Source organism: Eschrichtius robustus, chromosome 13, assembly GCF_028021215.1.
Source record: "Eschrichtius robustus isolate mEscRob2 chromosome 13, mEscRob2.pri, whole genome shotgun sequence".
NCBI lineage: Eukaryota > Metazoa > Chordata > Mammalia > Artiodactyla > Eschrichtiidae > Eschrichtius > Eschrichtius robustus.
Window position 1 is genome coordinate 10976631 of NC_090836.1, and position 23175 is coordinate 10999805.

General features: G+C 46.7%; 1 protein-coding gene across 1 annotated transcript; it reads left to right on the forward strand.

Moving 5' to 3' along the window:
* The first annotated feature begins 1949 nt into the window (after nt 1-1949).
* On the forward strand, nt 1950-22165 carry EMP1 (epithelial membrane protein 1). The gene is made up of 5 exons (XM_068560053.1): nt 1950-2099; nt 16804-16916; nt 18884-18983; nt 19098-19238; nt 19923-22165. The coding sequence occupies exons 2-5, from the start codon at nt 16839-16841 to the stop codon at nt 20072-20074; spliced, it is 471 nt and encodes a 156-aa protein (XP_068416154.1). The 5' UTR covers nt 1950-2099; nt 16804-16838; the 3' UTR covers nt 20075-22165.
* Nucleotides 22166-23175: the final 1010 nt, after the last annotated feature.

The following is a 23175-nucleotide window of genomic DNA, read 5'->3' on the forward strand; positions in this document are numbered from 1 at the left end:
TAAAGCAGAAGCTAACACACCATTGTAAGGCAATTATACTTCAATAAAGATGTTTAAAAAAAAAAAAAAAAAAGGCAACCAGACCACATTCTCCTCGGCATCCCTGGACTCTACCCCTGGACCCGCCCCCCTGCACGTGCTGCTGGGGAAAGGGAGAGTTTGAAACTCGAAGAAGGCCTTGGAGGTGAAAGGCAAGCCAACAAAGGATGGGGGAAGGCCTGGGGGTGGGATGGGCCGGCAGACTGCATGCAGCTCAGGTAGGCTGTGCCTTCATTCTGCCCTTACAGCCGTGAGGGTTCCCAGGTCTGTCCACCAGACACCCCGACTCTCGAGGCTTAGGCTGCTCAGAGATCATGGGACTCTTAACCCACTGCTGGGAGGGGCTTTTCTCAAACAGACATTTTTATTATCAAATGAGTGATGGAGTATGCGTGTGTGTGTGTGTGTGTGTGTGTGTGTGTGTGTGTGCTGTTTCCCCATTATTCCCTTCAGGTAATATTCCCTCCTATCCATTAAAAAATGTTTTTTCCTAAAAATCAAAGTAATGTAGGTTCATGGCAGAAGATTTGGAAAATATAGAAATGTGACCCAGAAGAAACAAAAATTCACCTGTAATTGTACCACCTAGTTTTATAAACATTTTGTTGAATAGTCATCCGTCCCTTCTCTATTCTTTTATGGGATATAAATTCCAGCAGGACAGGCATCTTGCTCACATCCGTGACTCCGCGCTCTGAACAGTGCCTAGTGCACGGTTATGGGCAAATGCGTTGGTTGGCTGGATCAATAAATAACTCTAGGAGAATAATTTGAATTGAAATAAGTTGTCATGATACAGCAGTGAACAGCAGAAATAGAGTTGCTTGGGTGTGGCCGACTTGGAACGCAGCTGCTCCTGCTAATTTGCTGTTCTCCTTGGATCAGTTACTTCACCTCTCTGGGCCTGGGTTCCTTCTTCGGTAAAATCCTCATTCTACTTAATATTTATCAAGTGCTTACTATGCACCAAGTGTTGTTACAAGCTCCCTACGTGTATTTCTCATCATAAGAGGTACTGTCTACCCCACTTGTGCCCAAGGAAATGGAGGCATGCAGTCACATAGCTAAGTGGTGAGCAGTTGGGCTCTGGACTCCAGCGGACGCCTGGCCTTGGGATGACATGACTTCTGGGGCCACTCCCGACTCCACTGCTGAGTGAGAGAGGAGTGAGGCAGGGAGGTGGTTGGGATGATTATGCCCGAGGAGCTCAACTGTGGAGCAAGGTCCAGGTGATTATTACCTGGAGGTCAGAGAGCAAAGTTCTTAACTAGACGACTTCCTCCCGACTGTAAGTGTCTGGCTGGGCGTTCACGGAGCATAATTAAAGGGCCAGCCAGCCAGCTCTCCACGACTGAGAGGCAGGGTTCCGAGGGCTCCTGTCGTGTTCCCTTCTTCATCCCCAGCCACCCTCAGGATGGTGCCCAGGGTCAGGCAGGGAAGTGAATCAGAAGTAAATCTGATCATTCCCGACCGTGAGCAGCCTCGGATGCATGTGGTGGGGGAGGAAGAATGGGAGTCTCGTGGGATGATTAGCTAGGATGTCAGTGGGCAGGGCAATGTCCCTCTCCCTGTGCCTCCCCCCCCCCAGATGAAAGTGTGGGCAGATAACCTGTGTTTTGCTTGTATCCATGGTAACCATGTCTCCTTTTTGATGAGGAGGAATGGGCTTTGGTAAACAGATCTATTTGTGTGACTCCTGTTACTCATTTGAAGCAATGTCACTCCTTTTTCCACTGTGGTCTGTGTGTCTGAGTCACAGGGAGCCTAAACTGGCTTCTCTGAATTGATGGCTCCCTCCCAGCCTCTCTTGACGGACTGCCAGCTTAGCAGGGCGTAGCTTACCAACACATTTTTTTTTTTTTAAGCCAGACTGATTCATAGAAACTCCTTTAAAGCACAGTGAAAAGAAACCGCCCATCACACACCCCAGCACACCAGCGCAGGAAACTTATAACCTCGGGAGGCCAGCCCTCCCCTCACTGCGGTCACAGACCTCCAGGAGAGCGGACGCCTGCCACCAGCTCCTGTCACTCAGGGCACCTCCGTCTCTGGACCCTCAGGTAGGACAGCTCCCGACACTGTGGGGAAGCCCAGCGAACTTTCCTTCCTTCCCACTGCTCTCCTCCTTCCGACCTCACCGAAACTTTGCTTTTTCTTTTTTCCTTTGCTATTTTTCCATGACCCTTTGAAGTGAGCCCTTCAAATTTTTGGCTAAAAGTGGGCACCGAGACAACTTTTTCCTCAAGGTTCGGTAAAATCTAGTTTGATGGGGGCCCCGGGGGGTCGGGGCCATCGAGGGGGCTGGGCTGTAATTAGGTCTTGCAGGAACTGGGTCCTTGTTCTGAAAGCGTGATGGGAGCAGGGACTTTGGGTATTCCGAAGATTCGTACTAGCTTCCTAGGATACCACTAGCGTATCCTTTATGGGTTTTCTTTATGGGGGGAGCCACGACGTACCTTTGAAATGACAGAGTGTGCTTGCCCGATGTTGTCAATTCCTCTGTTTTGATTCAAAGTGCTTCAGGACTTGAATTGTTTCTCTATTTGCTGGTCTTTTGGGGTGATGGTGGATAGAGATCTGCATTTCAGTTTATTTTCGTGGTTACTTTTACTGCTGTCCTTTGGCTTGTTCATTCACTTTTATTTAAGTGTAAATATTTTTTCTTTCCATGGGATAGGAGGAGGGGGTTGGTTTGTTTAAAGAAAACCGTTAGAGGGAGAGAGAGAGAGAGAGAGAGAAAGAGGAAACTCTTTCTTTCAAGTGGAGTTTGAAATAAAACGCAGGATGGGTGCCTTTGGTGAAGCTGGGAGCCTGATGTGGATTCCAGAACTCTCTCTCTGGCCAGATATGGAGGATGGGGAGAAGCAGGAGGGAAACTGGGTTTGGAGGGGAGGGCAGGGGAGTTTCATCTGTCCCTGTAAAAAAATCGCTTTGTGCTTTCACTTCAAAAACAACCAAATTTTAGTGCTGAGTGAAAATATGGCATATCAGAAATGTTAAAATAATTTTTTATTTTAGGTGGATGTGGGATTTTTTTTCTGCAGGGAAGGCAGTGATTGTTTTGGAACGTTTATCTTCTCACTCTTTCCAAAACATGGCTGTACAAATGCAAACAAACGCTCGTGCTAATCATGAAAGGTATCTGGAAAAGGAAGACGAGTGATTTCTATTTGCTTTTTTTTTTTTTTTTTTTTTATGATGAGCATTTTGGTGGAGGCGTGGCCCATTTCAACATAGATACTGGTGTATTTTTTCCCCCAGGTAAACAAGATGAGGAGAATGACAGGATTCAGCTTGTCTGATGAAATTAGGCTTTTTCTTTAGAAATGTAGTTCATACGAAGAGAAGATTCAAAAGTAATCAGCTTGCGTACCTGGTACAGGCAAGGCGCCTGGTAAAATTGCCCTCAAGGGGATGATTAAGTTAGTGCAAGGGCAACTTTTCAAGATGCAGGGAACTCCCGCCTTTGCTTGAAATGTTGATTATTTCCAGTTTACATGGGCGTGGATTAGGGAAGCCATTATTAAGTTGATGGTAGTGGTATCCTAGGAAGCTAGTACAAATCTTTCAGTCTGTGCAGGTTAAAACTAATAAGCTAGATTTAACTGGTCAGCAAATAGACAACACTGACAATTCTGGGGGCGTAAACCATCATGAATTTCATTATTTGTGCGGCATCTCACTTTACGCTGGAGTTTTATAAATGAGCAAGTGTGCTGCGTGTTATTGCCTGGAGTTTGAGGGCAATTTAAAGAATGCGGTTCTGATTCCCACCTTCCCCTCTTCCTCCAAGAAGTAGTGAGAGAGTTCCGTGGCTGAGGGAGTTTTTGTGCATTTCAGCTGTGAATCTTTGACAAGACTGAACCGGGAGGGTTGTTTTTTCCTCCTGCCCTCAGAGGTGGATCAAATTCCACCCCAGACTCTGAGGACTGGGGCGGGCGTGGAGCGCTGTCTGGAGGGCCGCAGGATGTCCGGTCTGGCGTCCTGGTCCAAGGACCCCCTGGATTTTACATTGTTTGAGGGTAGGACACTGTCCTGGGAGTTGGCAGAAGGCCATCGAGGACCAACCCAGGGCAGATCACATCCCAGAGCAGATGCTGGCCCCCTCCCAGGAGTACAGGGCAGTCTCTAGGAGAGGAAAGACGTCCCCTCCACAGACCACAGAAAAGACTGTGGCTTTCTCCACTCTTCCTGCTTCCCTCCTAGGCCAGACTTGGCCCATCCAATTCCCAGGGACATCTGGGGGACCTAGGGAAGGATCTCCATAGAGGCCACCCGGGGCATGCAGACCCTCTTGGCTTGGACTCGGTGGCTCTGGGGGTTCCAGCTGGTACCAGACCCCCTGGGACCAGCGGAGAGAAAGCAGTCAGAGACCTAGAAGGCTTAGAGGTGAAGCAAAATGGCTTTTCTGTAGACTCCTCAGAGCCTGACAGGGAATAGACCCGAAAAATGGCCTCAGAAAAGGGCACAAGGCAAATATAGTTACATTTCATCCTTGATTTTGTGCCCTGAGTTTGGCAGGGATCTTGGAGGTCAACCCATTCATTCTCTGCCACATGCAGAAATCTTATTTTCACACCACCTTGGACGGATGGGAATTTTACATTTCCCTAAAATTGCCAGAGAAGAGGCTTGGTACCTCAGAAGGTACTGTCATGCTCACCCACCTTTGCTAGATAGCTCTAATTACTAGAATTTCTTAGATCCAGCAAACTTGGCTTCTCTATAACTTCTATACTTTGTTCCTAGTTCTCCGGTGCTGAAAATACCTATTCTATTTTCATTGTTGTTGACCCATCCGATGCTCCTTATCCTCTAAACACTTGACCCTTATTTAATATTTAATGGATAAAACTTGATGCATCTGTATTATTATTATTACTACCTAAGGTTCAGAAAGAGCAGGGAGCGTTTTCGAAGCTTTGAAACTGTGAGCATAGTCATGCATACGCAAGTGATCTGATTCTGAGGGCCTTCATTTTCTAAACACACGCATATGGTTCCTTCTTGAACCGACCACCTGTATACACGTAGCTGCCTAGCACAAAAGCTCAGAGCCATTTGGGACTCTCAGATATACATACTCAGAGGGACACACCCAATTACTACCACGAGGTCATGGTTAAATCAATCCAATGCCAGAAACACAGGCTTCTTTGGCCTTCTGGGGCTGGTCCCTTAACTTGGTCCATAGTTCACGCAGCCCATGCCTTTCCACTGTTAACCTCCTGTCATAGTAAATACAGGAACAGGCTGCCAATCAACATCACCTCGATCTAATTGCTGATGGGCAGTCTGGATGTCAATCCACTGAAAAGAGCTCATAACCCTTAACTAACATGGAACTGGAATTTTCTGACCGTAAATGTCCCTTTTCCAATACTTTTTCCAGTTCTGCCCAGATGACCCTGGATTTCTATTCAGTAATCAAGGGAGCCCAAATACGCTTCCAGTTAGGAGTTTGCTTGAATTCCCAAAACCCCACTCCCCAAACATGCATGTCTCAAGACCACTCTTTGTAACACTTCAGTTACAAGTCATTTCTCTCAATTTAATTGGGAGATCCGCTGATACTGAAGCACAAGGATAAAAGTAGAAGCCCTTGTGGGGATTGCTGTGTCTCTCTCTCCCTTTTTAACAAAATATTTGGGTCAACCTTTCCTTCCCTGCTGTGGAAATGGCATTTCTCTGGGGCTAAAATGGACTCCTCTATTCTTGGGGCCATTGGCCTTACGCGGATCTGGCAGTTTTCCTATTTCCCGAGCCTGTTTCATGAATTCTCTTTTCCAGTGGGGTAATTAAAATTGAGAACCCACTGGGCTTGGGTTGAAATCGGTGGCATGAATCCTGGGGTAGGTGCAGGATGGCTGAATAGGAAGCCCGAGGGGCCGTCGTCTTGTCCCGACTCTGCCGTGTGACGTGGGCAGGACACTTGTCTTCTCGATGGAGGGAACTGAGCTTGGTGGTCTCCACGGCCCCTTGTGGCTCTGAGACCCTATTGTTCTAAGATCCTACCATTCCTGTTGTGAGAAATCCCTTGGCTCACGCTAACAGCAAGCTTAATCCGTAAACGTTGGTAGGAAAGTGAAATGAAGCAACGTGTTGCATGGGAACAGGCGTCTCACGGAGGACGGAAGGAGGACCCAGGCGGGCTCCTCGGCTTCATACGCTCAGAGATCCCTTAGGGACCGGGTCCGCGGGCTTCACCGTCGGGTAGCCAGTGAGCATTCACCCAGCTCTCGGAAGAAAAGTAAGAGGTTTGATTTATGAAACCCGTGGAGCACCCGCTCAGATAAGCAGGGCCAGGCTAGCGAAGCCTTGTGGGGGTATTGACAACAGCAAGGGATCCGCCAGGAACCACGCCAGGCTCGGGGAGATGCGAGGAGCTGGTCTTGGGAAAGGAGCCCCACCCTCTTGTCAAGGAGGGTGCGGCCGCAAAGGTGTGGATGAGAGCTGATGGGGAGCTGACCTTGAGGAGGAAAGGGGAGGTGCCAGGAGGAAGGGGGCGGGGAGCAAGGGGACTGCGCGGGTTTCCTTAGGCCTGTGTGTCAGGGGAGGAGGGGGGCAGATGGAAAGGCCTAGAAGAGGGAGAAAGTGGAGAGAGGAAGCCAGGGAGAAGGAGGAAGAACAAGGCAGAAGTGTGAAGATCTCTTGACTCCCTCCCTCGATGCCTCGGGACAGTCCTTAGGGCCAAGTATTCCTTCATTGTCTCCCCCGCACCCCCCAATACCCCCCGCCCCGCCCGTGAAGAATCTTCTGTTGCTCATGGATGCAACATCTGAGTTTCCATCGAATATCTGTGCCAACAGGGCGGTGATCTTCCCCGGGGATGTTTCTTCCCTTTTCAGAAGGGTCATATCAGGGCTGACAGCAGAATGAAGTCCTGGGTACTTTGATGTCTTCTTTGAAATAATCAAAGACCCTGCCTAGGAGGCTAGGTGCGGGGAGCTGGGGAGAGGTTTCCGCTCCTGAAACCAGGAGTCAGACCAGCCAGGTGGGTCCACACTTATTTCAGAGAAAGGGTTGTGAAGCTGAGACCTCGTGCTTCCCTCGGCCCGCCATGCTTCGCTGGGGAGGCGGGCTTGTGCTGTAGGTGGGAGCCAGGATGGAAGGTTTGAAGCTCGTCTGGGGTTGGCAGTGGCAGCGGGGGAAGGAGCGGGGGGAGTCGGGTTCGGCGGGGCAGGCTCAGCTGGTGGACCCTCTCAGCAACCTAATGGAAAGAAGCAGCGTCCTTCCAAAGGCCCTTTGTTTCTTCCAGTGGCACTCTTTTGAGGGGCTCTGCTGACCCTCTGATTAACTAGGAGGCGGTGGGAGGAACAGAGTGAAGGGGAGATCCGGTAGAAGTTCTAGAACTTCTGCCCCAACGTAGGAGAGAAAAGCTCGTGCTGCAGTGGAGGAGGCCTGACCTGGAAGATGCCGGGGGTGGGGGTGGGGGGGCTTCATCCTGCTGCTGCTTTCACTCTGGAGACCTGCTTTTCCTTTTCTGTCGAGGAACTGGACTGAATAACCTCAGCCCTACTAAGCCACTAAACAACCAGTTGCCCTTAGAAAGAGCAACAAAGCCCTCAGCCCACCCCAGGCACTGGGGCGGCCCCGGCTGCACCTGCATCCGTCTGGCCCTGCCACCTCCTGGGCTGCGGCCCTGCTGGTGCAAGCCTGCTACCGCCACCTACTGTCGGATCCCTCCAAGGGCCCCTGGGGCCGGGCCACACCTTGATTTTCTTCCCAAACCTTAGTTATTATCTTGGCAACCTCTCCCTTGGAGACATTCTGGCCGCCAGAACACTCCTCTTTTGTTAGTATCAGAAGACAACGAAACTTCCTTCCTCGCCCAGGGAACATTGCCCGATGGCCTGACCAGCTGCTGGCCAGGACCGGGACCGGGGGCGCGGGCTGGGCCCGGCCTCGCTGTCCAGGTCTGGCCTGAGCCTTGGCAGATGTCCCCCAGATCTAGCCACTCCCCAACACAAAAGAGGACCAGGGGAAACCAGAGAGAGAGGTTACTCTCTTTGGGAACGTTTGGAAAAACAAGCTTCGTGTTGCTTGTTTGCTTTTAGCAGAGTTGCTGGCCCTCAGTTTCTGCCCGAGAAGCTTCAAGCCCATTGCGCTGGGCCGAGCTTCTCATTTTCCATAAAGAAACACAAAGAATAACCAACAACTGTACAACCTTTGCTCTGTGTCAGGCAGGAGCCCTTCAGTCCTCACACTAAGGCTACGAGGTCTGCAGATCACAGTTAAAATGGGCTGGAGTTTCAGCGTGCTTGAAATAGCTTACAATTTTATATGTCAACTATACCCCATTAACACTGAATTTTTTTTTTTTTTTTTAAAGTGGTGCAGTCAGGAGTTGAACCTGGAATTTGTGCTCTTTTTGCTGCTCAATACTGTGTCTCTCTAGGAGCTACTGTCCAGAGAGGGTATGTTATTTTCCCAAAGTTAGCAGTTAGTCAGAGGCAGAATTTTTATGAGAATCTGGTTTTCCAATAGGTGCTCTTTTTTCTTTCTTTCTCGTTTTGTTCCCCTTCAATAACATCTTCCTACCCCCACCCCCAGTTCCTCATCCCTAACTATGGGAGAATCATGCTAGTCTACAGCAGTGCCGGAAAAACACCACCTTTTCTATAATAACCCTCGTTCATGAGAGCCCACATTTGGGAAGTGCGGTCCCCTTACCCCCAGGACCATGAAAGAATAGTTGTTTTCTTTGGAACATGTAGATTCCTGTTACTTTTGCTACTAGATTGGTGATGTTTCTCCTGGTCATAAAAACTGCCCTGTGTGCTTGAAAACATCAGACCCTGGAACGATGTGTATATAGTGAGGTACAGCTTGAAATTCTTTCCTTCCACACCAAACATCAGACATCCAGAAGCAGGAGGAAATAGCCCTTCAGGATTCTTTTTCTCCACATGTTTCCCACGGAGAAATTAATGCCCCCCTCTCCCACCCCTACATTAAAACAATATTTAGAATGGAAAAGTACACTTGACAAAAAACAACAAGAACAATGGTCAGAAAAGCTCATCCAAGGTCTCATCCACTCAGCCCTGCCTTTAATCCCAGCCTTTTCCTCCTCCGGATACATCCTCTACGGCTGCTCCCCAAAGAGAGTATTTCCTTTTCTGCTGGACATTCATTTTGCCAACCCAAATGATCCTCAGTGGGAAAGAAACATATCAAAATAAACCAACAAAAGCAAAATGATCCTGATGTGTAGAGGACAGAAAGGCATTCGTGCTACCACCCTGCACAGTGTCCCCAGGAGAAGCACAGCCACAGTTTTGGGTATGCCACGAAGGAAGATGGGCAGATGTGGGCTGACTCATGGAGATCGTACAACCAGGAGTGGCTTTGCCACTTTCATCTTGCGCCTTGGAGAAAGCACTGTGTCTTGGTCTGAGAAAGCATTCTTCAAAGTCTGCAGGTACCCAGAAAGAGATGGGGATTTCACTGAAAGCATCAATCAATGAAGAGACAGAGCGTGTCCAGCAGTCGGGTCATCTCAGGACAGTGTTATGACTTTTAGTGAGATTTGGGAATCTCAGGTGATGTCCTCTGGCTAATTCTCTGATAACCTGGAAGTTCTGCTGGAAAAGTGACCACTTTAGAAAAATGCTAACAAGGAAGCATTAGACAAAGGGCAGAAGTAAGATCAAGATAGTCATTGTCAAAAGCAGCCTCTGACGTGTTGTCAGGACCTTTCTAATGGAAGGGGGTCTTGGTAAGTAGTGAGCTCCCCGTGACTGGAGGAGTTTAAGTATGATTTAGGTGGTTCCTTGGTGTAGATTTATAGATGAGTTTCATGTATTGGGGAGGAATTTTAAAGCCCCCTTTCAGTCAGAGATTCTGTAATTTAAAGAGGTAGATAGGGAAGTTAAATACACAAAATAGTATTTAGAAGTTTAAGATTTTTTCTTTGCATTTACTTGTTTCTTCTTGAATAAAAGGGAACAAACACACATATAACCTTGAATATTCAAATGTCAAAGATCCTCAGAGAACTTCCCTGGTGGCGCAGTGGTTAAGAATCCACCTGCCAATGCAGGGGACACGGGTTCGAGCCCTGGTCCGGGAAGATCCCACATGCCGCGGAGCAACGAAGCCTGTGCGCCACAACTACTGAGCCTACACTCTAGAGCTCGCGAGCCACAATTACTGAGCCCACGTGCCACAACTACTGAAGCCCGCGCGCCTAGAGCCTGTGCTCCGCAACAAGAGAAGCCACCGCAATGAGAAGCCCACGCACCTCAACAAAGAGTAGCCCCCGCTCGCCGCAACTAGAGAAAACCTGCAAGCAGCAACGAAGACCCAACGCAGCCAAAAAATAAATAAGAATTAAAAAAAAAAAAAAAGATACTCAGGAAATATTCACAGAGTTTGCCTGTAGTAAGATGTTCAATACATAGTTACAGAAATATATAAATAATTTCTAAAACTAATACAGAACCTAAAGTTCACCTATATAAAAAAGGGGGAAACATTTTCTCTGTAGAATTCTGTTGTTTTTTTATGAAGACTTCAGTTACTTTGACATTGATTGTTTTTCCACAGAAAAGAAAATATTGCCTTCCTTGATTCATTTATTTGCTCGCTGAACAGATACTTGGTACCTGTCATAGACAAGCTTCTCCTTTCAGGAACTTAGAATCTTAGGGGTGGGGGAGCGAAACATTTCCACAAATAATTCTGTTACCAGGCGGGTTGCCACCAGTGATTTTAATAACAGGAGGAAAATGACTACTTCTGTTCGGGTTTAAAATTCCTCGGATTCCCAGTGCCAGCGTGAGGTGTTTGGATCCTCTTTCCCGATTGGTGGTGGGGTGGTGGTGTGTTTGCAAGATTTGAGAAGAGGAGTGACTTGGTCGGATAATCCAGTGGCACAGAGCATATACTTAAGAGGGAGGAGTTCAGAGAGAGGATCGCGGGAGAGGCTGATGGTCCTGAGCCGGACAGTGACAATGGGAGTGGAAAGTAAGGATGCACGGGAGATAAATACTGGAGGAAGAATGCATGACCTGACTGTGTTATTTTCAGCAATGAAACTGGGATGATGAGGACACGGGAGGGGGAAGGGGAAGCTGGGACGAAGTGAGAGAGTGGCATGGACATATATACACTACCAAATGTAAAATAGATAGCTAGTGGGAAGCAGCCGCATAGCACAGGGAGATCAGCTCGGTGCTCTGTGACCACCTAACGGGGTGAGATAGGGAAGGTGGGAAGGAGACGCAAGAGGGAGGAGATATGGGGATATACATATATGTATAGCTGATTCACTTTTTATAAAGCAGAAACTAACACACCCTTGTAAAGCAATTATACTCCAATAAAGATGTTTAAAAAAAAAAAACTGGGATGAGAGGAAGGAGTGATGGGGAGGGACTTTGGCATCTGGTCATTATTGCTCCTGTCTCCCCAGAAAAGCCTGGGCTGTTCAGCTGCCAGGGAAATGACTAAACTGTCTTCTGGCTAGCCAGCCAGATCCACAGGCTTCTCAGAAAGCTATCTTGTGCCATCTGGTAGAGGATGCCTCCACTTTGCCTTTGTCTGTGAGACTGTCACACACTCCAAGTGAATCACAGACATTTGAGCTCTGTGGGGCTCCCCCATTGCTCACACAACCCCCAGATCCCTGTTTCTGATTATGTGACACCCCCAGTCTCTGGCGAGATCTTCAGTGACTCAAGCCGAGGATTTCCATCGCTTCCTTTGCTGGAGAAGTAGGTTTTGGGGGCTCTATTCTGTTGTATTGTTCCCAATTATTGTTCCTTGGACCACCCTCAAGCGTTGCTTCCCCTAGACTCTGGTGGCCGCTCAATAAACACACAGGACTCCAGGGCAGAAAGAAAGTTATCTGACCCCTAGCTTAGCAATCACGGAGCCAAATTACCAACACCTCAATTGTCTGTTTAGAAGTCAATGATTCTCAAAGTCTCCGCAGTATGAGTTACCCATTAGAAAAGAAAAGGTGTCCACAGAGGCCTGATTAATTTCTCCTGGTCAGAACGCCCTAAAAGTGTTAGGCTACCTGAAAAAGGCAAAGAGGAAGGCAGTCTCAGGGATATGTTCCTTTGATTCTTTCATTTTTGGGGGGGGGGGGTTGGGTATAAGAGGGAGGCAAGAAACCCATAAAGATTTAAGTGGACGGAGCCAACTAGAGAAGGCAGTTATCTTTCTCCCCAACATTAGCTAGTCATTTACAGTTCCAATCACCAGCAACCGTAATCTTCAGGTTCATTTTCACTAACTGGAATAAATGTCCTATTAGCAAAGAACTTCATCCAGATCTAGAATGGTCAGTGGTTGTGAGGCTTGTATCGGGGACAGGAGTGTAAAGAGACCACTGCCCTAGTGTGGTCTGGGTGATGCGGGAAGAACAGGGGAAGCATGGTCAGAAACAAAGATGGCAGAGGTGGAAAAGGAACCGGCGGGCCTGTCCATTAGGGCAGAAAGAAGAACAGGAAAGGGATAAAGAGAGCCTGTGTGTGGCTCTAAGTCGCTAACCTCCGTTTCTCTTAACGATCACTTCTCTCTAGAGTCAGCATTCATGCCTCCTCTACTTTTCTCAGTTTCCCACCCAACCCCACGGAGCCCTGACCACCCCTGTCCCCAAGCTTGTTGGGTAAATGAGGGTAAAGGGGGCCATCCTACTTTGCTTCTAGTGGTGGGTAGAGAAATGTGTTCCTGGCACCCCACATAGAACAGTCAGTGGACATCCTATCCCTTGAGAATGCAGTGGATTCACTAGCTCTGGTGGCCTGGGTGCAACTCCAAGGACCACAGATCATGTTGTTAGGAAAGTCCCAGCAACCACGTGACAAACTTTGGGGTGTTCCCGAGCACCGATGCTCTGTTGGGAGGAAGGTGTGTCACCCAGCTCTTTAGAACCTCCATGCTGTTATCCTCTACTGCCTGGTTTGAGCCGCCCGGCTGTGACTAGGGGTCTGCTTTCCGTTGGCGCGTGCTATCCATAGCCTTTTGGAGAGGTGGGAGAGAGAACTCAGTTATTGTCTTAGTGAAACATACTGCCACGAAAGAAAGTTGTAGCAGCCAATACTTCCAAAGCTATAAATGCTCAGAAATGGTCTCTTTTCGGTGCTTTCATCTGAAGCAAGATACACACGACGCCAGGGAATGAGGCTCTCAGAAATCTCCCCTGCCTGTGAAGGGTGGGTGGACCCCGTGGGAGCACGGGGTCTTCTTTTACTTCTACCCAAACCACTCTACTACTTGATAGGTCCCCACTCATCTGCTGAGGGGCCTCTAGTATAGGGACTGAGTACCTAGGGATGATCCTGGCCAGACATTTAAGAAGACAGTTCATTCTGTTTCCAAATGTGTTGGGGGGAGCCACTGAAATTAAAGGAAGCCCCTCTAAGCTGACAATGGATGATACTATTCAAAACCTGACAAATTTGGGGCAATGAAAAATGGAGAGGTTACTATATGTGTTATGCAATAGCTCCAGCTAAACAGCTCCTACTTCCGGCTGGATACAGCAGCCAAAAGTGGAGAGAATTGTGTGTTCCGTGCACTAAGAACATTTGCTAATCCAAGACATTTTGCTCCTTTCTTTGGTGAAAAGATGTGGCATGATTACAGAAATCTAAATACCCTGAAAGAGAGTCGCTTCCTTGCTTGATTCCACCACTCACTCCTGCCTGCGCCCCGCAGGGGAATAATGATCAGGTGGGGCTGTGGGTTAGATCAGAAGTGAGAGCCACTGGCCAGGAACTCGCACGCCCCAGGGGGTGCAGTGGACCAGCCACGGTGAAGGTGCAGGGTAATTGGAAGGCAGTTATGTTCAAGTCATCAAAACGGACAGTGTGAACCAGGGCAAAAGGAATCAGACTCAACTTCGGAGGGTTACAGACCAGTCCAAGGGGACGGAAAACACTGCCGGATCCCCAACAGCATGTAAGGGAGGAGACTCATAACATTTTCCTCGACCTCATTTAAGAGCCCTCACTTGGTGTGTTATATTCTGTCTTTGGTCCCTCAACCCCTATTAGGAAGAGGGTGTTTGTAAATTAGAAGCAAAGGAATAAAAAAGTCATTTGTAGAGCCCAAGGAGGATTAAACATGACTCGTTATATAATATTTTTTAAAATCAATTTATTTATTTTAATTTTTGGCTGCATTGGGTCTTCGTTGCTGCACGCGGGCTTTCTCTAGCTGCAGCGAGCTGGGGCTACTCTTCATTGCGGTGCTCGGGCTTCTCATTGTGGTGGCTTCTCTTGCTGCGGAGCGTGGGCTCTGGGCGTGCGGGCTTCAGTAGTTGTGGCACAAGGGCTCAGTAGTTGTGGCTCGCGAGCTCTAGAGCGCAGGCTCAGTAGTTGTGGTGCACGGGTTTAGTTGCTCCGCGGCATGTGGGATCTTCCCGGACCAGGGATCGAACCTGTGTCCCCTGCACTGGCAGACGGATTCTTAACCACTGCGCCACCAGGGAAGCCCACGTTATGTAATATTTTAATTCCCTGCATTCAGAGAATTAATTCATACCTGTTCCTTTCTCCATGAGGGGTGAGATCAGGATCTAGTGATGGTGCGAATCTTGGGGGTGCCAGGAGGATGGGTAGCACAGGGCTGAGAAGAGTGAGATTTCTCCTCCTCATCCCTAAGGGGGTGTTCCCAGTGGTCCTCCCACTCAAGGGGCAAGATTAGGCATAAAGACAATTTCTAAGAGACCTAAATGATTTTATACACACAGCCTTGTGAACTGGATAGCAGATATCCTATTACTGGCACTTAAAACATGGGGCAGCCTGGTGACGGATGGACTGGGTTGGTTTGGTGCCAGCTACTCAGTTTCATAGAATAATAATAATGGTAATAGTAATACTAATAATCACAACGAAAGCAACCCCATTAGTATCTGCCATGTGCCAGGCACTGTGCTGGGAGTTCTCCATATACGATCCAATGTAACCCTCACATTTCCCTGTATGATTAGCACTGCAACCCTCACTTTACATAGGAGGAAACTGAGACTGGAAGGTCAAACAACTTTATATGATTCTAACTCAACATTTGTCTAATTCAAAAACCTCTTTTCACTGTGCATTAAACTCAAGCAGAAAATTGAGGAAGTGTGTAAGGACTTGAGGAAAGCAAAAATGCATTTGAATGTGTGGGGAGATTATTAACAGCAGGCATGAAAGCTCCAAGCTCTCCCCTGAAGCCGCGGGATAAACTTCATCATTTTAGTCATTCACAGTTCAATTGGACACATTTCTACAAAAAGAACCTAGGTGGCAGGAAGTGCTCGGATGGGGAAGGAGGGCGCCGGGGGGGTTGGAATGGGTCGGGTGGGCAGTGGGGGCCACTGTCTACCTCTCATTCCTGGCCTGTCAAGAGCAAGGCCCCCGGGGTACCGTAGGTCATTCTAGATTTTGAGTGCCTGATGAGGAAAGGGAGAGGAGATCAAAATCATCGGAAGTGTTGGAATGATTGTATCCGTGCTCTCCAGTAAATACCCGGTCCAATGTGAAAGGGGCTCAAGCACACTCAAAGCTTCCATTAAGTGAGGTGGAGGGAGAGAGAGAGAAGTGGGACACAGTTGCTGGATGTGCACCGCCAACTCCTCCCTGAGAGGGGATAGCCACACATCCACCCTGCCTAGGGTGTGAATAACCTGAGCCCTTTCCTTCTGAAGTTCCTGAGAGCTGGCACCGCCTCTTAACCTTCTTGGGCATGAGTGACAGCACTCCTGTAGCTGACATTAATCAGAATAGCTGCCCTCTCATGCATCCTTCACACTTCCTTTATTTTCTAGGTTTGATGACCCGTTGGCTCCCGTCTTCTATTCTGCTGAGATTACGGCTGAACGCTTTTGTTTACCCATGCACATTCTTAATCTCTATGAGTTCCCCATCCTCCCACCCACCGTGTGATGGATGCATTTGCCCATCTGCTCTACTGAGTCCTGAAGGATTGGCATTTGGGTAAATGTCATGCACAAGCCAAAGGCACCTTTAGTAGTCTCTCAAGCTGCATCCAGCCCCCAGAACTGTCATATTGAATCATAGGAAATATAACCCTATGCCCCCAGACCAATAGTAGAGTCTGTACCATGACACAGCCCAAAGGCTCCGGTGCAGTAATACCAGTCTAAAATGTTCCATCGGTAGATGATCAGATCATTAGACTGTAATTAGGTAGTTATAATTATTGAATATCGAACAGCATTATTATAATAGAAGTTGTGGCTCTCACGTTTTATATCTCATCTGGGATCAAATTAGTAGCCCATTCAGTCTCTGGGCATTCAGTAATAGCTGCTGGTCTGAGGAAAATTCGATTAAAATTGCTGGGTGAGCAGTTTGATAGAAGCATGGACACTTCCCTAGTGGAAAATAGAAATTTATATGACATTGTTGCATAGAGACCTGGAAATTACAGCTGTGAAAGGCCTTTTAAAAACCAAAGTCCTACTTTTGGCCTCTAAAACACAAACAAAATAAAATAATAACAGTTACCATAAAATTTTCTGGTTTCGAAACAGGCTGTATCAGAAGGATGAGTATATAAATACCTGAGAGGCAGAATTCTGTTTCTGTTGAGGTCTATTTAAATAGACGAATAGGTACTTGGGGAAACTGGGCTAACTAGTTGTTTGCAGGAATTTATGATGAAATCTTGATGGTTTTCACTGCAGCTCTTCCTGATTTTAGCAGCTAGCCCACCCAGGTGGGAAAGCTGAATTATCGTGTTGAATCTGACAGTAACCTCTCCTTTCCCTTTCGTGTTCTCCTTTCTTTTCAGAACTCTCTTCACTCCCAAGCCATCAAAAAGCCAAGATGTTGGTGTTACTGGCGAGCATCTTTGTGGTCCACATCGCCACCGTCATCATGTTATTTGTTTCCACCATTGCCAACGTGAGTCGTGTTCTTCTGTTCATTCATTCATTTGGAAGTTATTTGCATATTTACATAAAGTGCTACAAAGGACGTTTAAGCCATAATTCCTGCCCTTTGTGAATTTACAGTTTAGTCATGGAAAAAAAATAAACACATACTTGCACTTCAAACAACTAAGTAACAAGCGTCTACATGAGTGATCCCGCCAGGCTGGAGAACACAGCAAGGCTTCTCAGTGGAGGTGGAACTTGGAGGATGGGTAAATGGGTGGGGTTTCTCTCTGCTAAAGATGCAGAGTGAAAGGAGCATGGGACGCCTTCTAGGTGTGCCAGCCAAGGAGCCCAGCAGGGACGGACAGGCTTTGTTCAGGGCATAATGAGGACACCTGCGTGGCAGGGCAGACCTTCCCTTCCTTCTGGGGACCTTGATTAGAAGGAGAAATGGGAGTGAGATCATAAGACACTTTGGTGGCCCAACAGCCAAATTCAAGATCTGGGCAGAGAGTAGCATGTGAGAGTGGAATTTTGCAAGATTAACCTGATTCCCCTGAATTAACTCAAACAAAACAACCTAAAAATATGGAGGTAGCAGCAGGCTCTTCTCTCTGAAACTTGGGCTACTCTGACCTCTAGTGGTAGTTTGCAGGGTCCATTGTGCTTTTCTCAGAAAAAAAAACAAGACAGCTCCTTGGACCTAAAAACCAAGGCCATCCATCACTAGACAGACAAAGATGGTTCCAGAACCTGTTTAGGTCCCTGTTACAGTTGAAGGATAAATGGGTTTTAAAGTTCAGAGTTTTGCCAACATCGGTGGGTATAATTATAGGCAAGGCTAATTGAAGCATCACTGTGATAAGCCAGAACCCTCACCCATGTGGCCTCCTCCAGACTCTAATTTAGCCATTCTGTATGCTGCCCTCCAAGTCTCTCAGGATAACAGGTCTGATAAACAACTTCAAACTGTATTAGTGGATGCTGAGTGCTGAATATCTGAATTATCAGCTTCTGATATGGGGCTGGACACAGAGTTGTTTATTAAATCAAGAGCAGGCAGGCGATTTGACATCCTGGCCCTGCTTTTCCAATAAGTCTCATTTTAACAGACACTCTGTGTAGACAGGGCTGGGTGTTTGTTTTCCATCCCAGAAGGATAACTGTTTTGCTGGCACTGTGGTGAGCCTCGGGGAACACATTTTGGTCATTCTTCTACTTTCAGCTGCCGCCACAGGAAGGCTGTGGCTAGACTATGTTATTATGGAATTACTTTGCATGTTGTGACGATCAAGGTTTATCTTTCTGTTTAGATGAAAGTGGCTTATTGATCACCCAGCTATTTTCTTCGTTGCCCTTTATGTTTCTTACTTTTTTCCAGTTGAACATTTTTCCTTAACTTTTTCCCCCTCTAGCCAGCCCCTTCCATGAAACGATCTTGGTAGGGTGTATGAATTGTGCCTCCTTAAAACCAATTTCCTCACGCAGGGTTTCCGTTTCTTAGATCCTTAGAATTTTAAACCGCGATGGTCGAATTACTTCTTTTCTTTTTTTTTTAAAGTGTTGAGGGATGTGAGGCCCAGAGAATGAGGTGACTTTTCCTTGGCCACACGTTCTTCTCTCTCTTTTTTCTTGGGATCTTTGTGACTTCAGTTTTAGTGAGACCTTATTTCCACCAAGAGATGGAAATAAACCATGTTTATGACTAAATATGGAGTCTTGGTTAAGATTTGGTCCTGACACAAGGTGATTTGTTGTTTCCTTTTCTTTCAAAGCAGGGGGTTAGTTTATAAACAACTTTTTATTTCTTTTTTTAATTTATTAAAAAAATTTTTTACTGGAGTATAGTTGATTTAAAATGTTGTGTTAGTTTCTGCTGTACAGCAAAGTGAATCAGTTATACATATACATATATCCACTCTTTTTTAGATTCTTTTTCCGTATAGGTCATTACAGAGTACTGAGAAGAGTTCCTTTATTTCTTTTTGATTTCAGGTCTGGATGGTTTTAAATAATGGAACAGGATCAGTAGGTCTTTGGAAAAACTGTACTTCCACTGATGGCTGCAGTGACAGCCTATCATATGGCGGTGAAGGTGCGTACAAAGATATTGTACTCAGTGCTGACAGTTGGTGGGCTCAGGGAAATGGCCAGTCCCTCGGGGACTGGGTAGCCTAATGCCCTCACTCCCCCCGCCCTGTGTCCACAGATGCCCTCAAGGCAGTGCAGGCCTTCATGATTCTGTCCATCATCTTCTCCGTCATCTCCCTTGTGGTCTTCGTGTTCCAGCTGTTCACCATGGAGAAAGGCAACCGCTTCCTCCTCTCGGGGGCCACTATGCTGTTGTGCTGTGAGTATCAGCTTACCCAGAAAAAGCTTTCCCGTAGATCTTACCATGGGTGCTCCTGGCAGCTTGAACAGCTGAGCACGTGGGGCAGTGAAACCGCCTTGTACAATCTGTGCTCTTTGGGAGAACCCCTGATAGCTGCTTGGAATAAGAACCCTCGTCGGCTTCATTGTTTAAACCTGGGCTCCTGGGCAGCTACCAAGTGGCTGGAGTCCGCCCATCAGTAGCACTTGTATACAAGACCCTCGAAGGGGGCAGGGATGTGGGATTCCTTGGAAAGATGAAACCGCTGCCAGAATGCCTGCAATGACTGCCATTCCTGCTCTCCTGTCATTCTTCCCCGATACACGCAGTTTGGTGGAAGGCGTGTTCTTTTGCATCCCTCAGGCAGCCTGCCCTTGTGTGCTGGGGTCCAGATGGGAAAGCTGAGGGGTGGACCCGAGATGCTGTGTTTCAGCCGCACAAACCAGTGCAGATGTGAGAACTCGAACACCTCTGATTTGCCAACACAACCATCAAGCTTGGTTTGGGGCAAATCGACAGAACTACCGTTGGGGGTCAAATTTCAGATTTCATTTTCCCATCGCCCAGGAGGGAAATAGGCTCTTCCTAAAATTATAAAATCTTTTTCTTGGTTTTCATGTTAAGAAACCAAACCAACAGCTAATCGTTGTTTTTCGCCTGCAGGGCTGTGCATCTTGGTGGGGGCCTCCATCTACACTCATCACTATGCCGACGGCCCTCAAAGTCACCAGGGCTATTCCTTCATCCTGACCTGGATCTGCTTCTGCTTCAGCTTCATCGTCGGCATTCTCTACCTGGTCCTGAGAAAGAAATAGGCTGAACACGTTGTTGGGGATCTGGGGGGTGGGGTGGGGAGGAGGGAGCCCTTGAATCTGGGAGAGGAGTGGAAGTTGCTAAGCAGGAAAAACCAAGAGAGGGAATTGGGGGGAGGGGAAGGCAGGGGGGAGGGGTTGAAATGCAAGCATGACTGAGGGAGTCCTGTACTGGTCCAGCCCCTGCCCCAGGAGAAAGCCGTGGGCTGGGATGGATGCTTCCTGGATTCAGGCCAGAGGGCCTCCCTCCAGCCTCCAGCTGTTATCAGTTACATACACTGCCTGGGGCCCCAGCAGCTGCCACATCGCTGGCTCCACTTCCGAGGGTGAATTCAGTCTTCAGACCTACTGCGCCTAGTTAATATAGCGGTACAAGTTCCTGCAAGGGCAGATACTGTTCTTGTGCAGAATACGCCAGGCTTGGAAGCCATCCTGCCCTTCCGACCCAAAGCAAAACAGCACCATCTGAAGGGCCCTGTGGGAGGACTTTGGCCAGTGAGCCATTATCCCTCGTTGGAACAGAGATTTAGCTCTGTGGTATTTGTGACAAAATGGGAGGAAGAGAGATAGTGATTAAGGCTAAGTTGGTGGGTTAGCTAAACTGAGAAAGAGAACTTTTCACAGTGGAAGGCCTGGGGCGTGGTCAGAACCCAGACTAGACCTCACACAGCTGCCCCTCGTGGAGACCTCTTGCTGCAGACTTTGCTTGGCCTCCCGTTTAAAGACAAGGCAACTCTCTGGAGTTTCTGGAAAGCCACTAACGACCAATTCAGTGGTGGAAGCACCACACAAATTATGGGAAAAAGGGACAGTCTTATAGCAGGGTTATATTAGCTTTATGTTATTAGGAACCTCTCTCCATGCAATCAATGTTTGTTTTAAGTATATAACGTGAGAGAGATGGACAAAGACCCGTGCAACACAATCTGTTACTCTCCCTCTAAATTATACACTTTGGAGGAAGTTTTATCTAATTAGCCACGTTGGGGATCAGGGCTCCTAGGCTCAGAGACAGCTCTAGCTTTGACATGAGCTGGAGGGGTTGCCTTTCAGAGGTCCTGCCTATCCTGCAACACAGGTGAGGCAAGGCAATTCTGGAAGCTTCTTAAAATACACACAAACCAAAACCAAACAACAAATCCTTGGGTGAAAGGTGCTATATCATTGTCAAGTATTAAGCATACTAGATTTCAGTCACAATAAGAACAGAGTGTCTGTGCTTCCAGGAAAATAAGAAAATTTCCGTGAGAGAAATAAAAATATAGGTGATGGGCAGATATTTTCTTTAAGGAAAAAAAACCCCTAAACACTCTTGTGGTACCCAGTCAGATGATAATTGAGCTTGTCTGCTGCCACAAGAGTGTTTCTATATAGGACTTAGAAGTATGGTATTAGTATGGTATTCCTGGTTAAGCAGGCATTGCTCTGGCCTGGCGCAGCTATTTTAAGCCATCTCAGATTCTGGCTAAAGGGTATTTTTTTGGTGGAAGACATTTCCTTTACCAGTCTGAGAATATCTACTCTAGGGAGAATCTGAGACATCTTGCCTACTTTTCATCTTCTAGCTCCCTCTTCATCCCGTTTCTTATATACGTTTCCTTTTGGGGAGCTATTATGCCACAGTTGCTGGTATTTATGTAAAAGGACTATTACTAAGTATATTTCTTTATGTTCATTCTGGTTAGGGGAATGTTGAGAGCTGGCCACCAAATTATCTGGGCTGTGGGGTAAATTGGTTGGCAAGCAAAAACTGTGGGATGATAAACTTTTAAATTATGATTTAATGATCACATGATTTTAGAAGGCTGTCTTGCGTGCAGAAGCAGATTTACATATCAGATACAGCCAAAAGAGATACTAGCATTGTGTTAAAAAGTCAAACTGTGACTGGAGTGAACCATGTATTCCCTTGTCTTTTACTTTGTTTCTGTGCCATTTATGTCTCATGTAATTTGCATTACGTTGGTGGGTTGTTCTAGTACTGTATTTGGCTTCTTCTTTAATAGATTGGTATTTCATATATTATAATTGTAAATATTTTGATACAAATGTTTATAACTCTAGGCATATAAAAACAGATTCTGATTCCCTTTACTGTGTGAATGTTTTCTTTCAAAAAATGTGTAGAGAAAATATGGATGATAATGACATTTATTCCTAATTAAGTTGTCAATCAGTTCGATTTGGACAAGTTGGCATTTATCAGAGACATTAAGCTACTTTCTGGAACTGAAAGTATAGTTTTATCTTGCTTTAATTAAGCCTCTTAAGCAAAAAATGGAACTTCATAAGCTAATACATTAGAGAGAGGTTATTATCTTGAATCAGAATGGGTTATGACATTAAGAAATGAGATACTTGTAAATTTTCTTTGAAGTAGCGAACTCCTGTAATGTGTCTTCAACATATAAAGCAATTCACAATGGTATGCGTCACATACATTTGCAGGAGCCAATTCATTGCATTACCCGGGGCGTAATCTGTATGGACTCTATGAGAGAAGGAAAGATTTGAGGCTTTCCGGGCACAGTAAGGACCAGAATGAAGAGTGGAAAGCAGGGTTTGGTGCTGTGTACCCCAGCATCATGTCAACACCAATACGATAAGAGTGGTTTTAATGTGGAGTAGGCCATCTTTCAGTCCCCTGTGGTCTTGGATGAAATAACTGCACACAGAGTAATGCACAAAAAAAGACACAATGGAACCCGAAAATAAGACTTCAACATATTTTAAATTAAATTAATCAAATTGCATCGGTTATTGATAACCTCTTACAGACCTATGTGAGTCAGTTCCAAAAGTTATCTTCTTAAGCTGATTGTTTGGGACTCAGAGCATATTTTCCATAGAGACAATTTACAACGATCTTACTTATCGTATGGGCTAAAAAGACTTTTGTGAGTCTAGCCTGGAAAAGAAGTTTAATAATGATTTGACTATTATTGTTGTTTTCAATGGGAAATGAGTTAGTTAAATTCTGGAACCTGGAACCCTCTGTTGCCCCTCCAGACCCTTGATGGTAAGAGGAGTATATCTGATGTAGGGGGAGGTGGACACATGGCTGCCTGGGAATCACTCTTCCCCGGTCATGTCAGAGTTTGCCA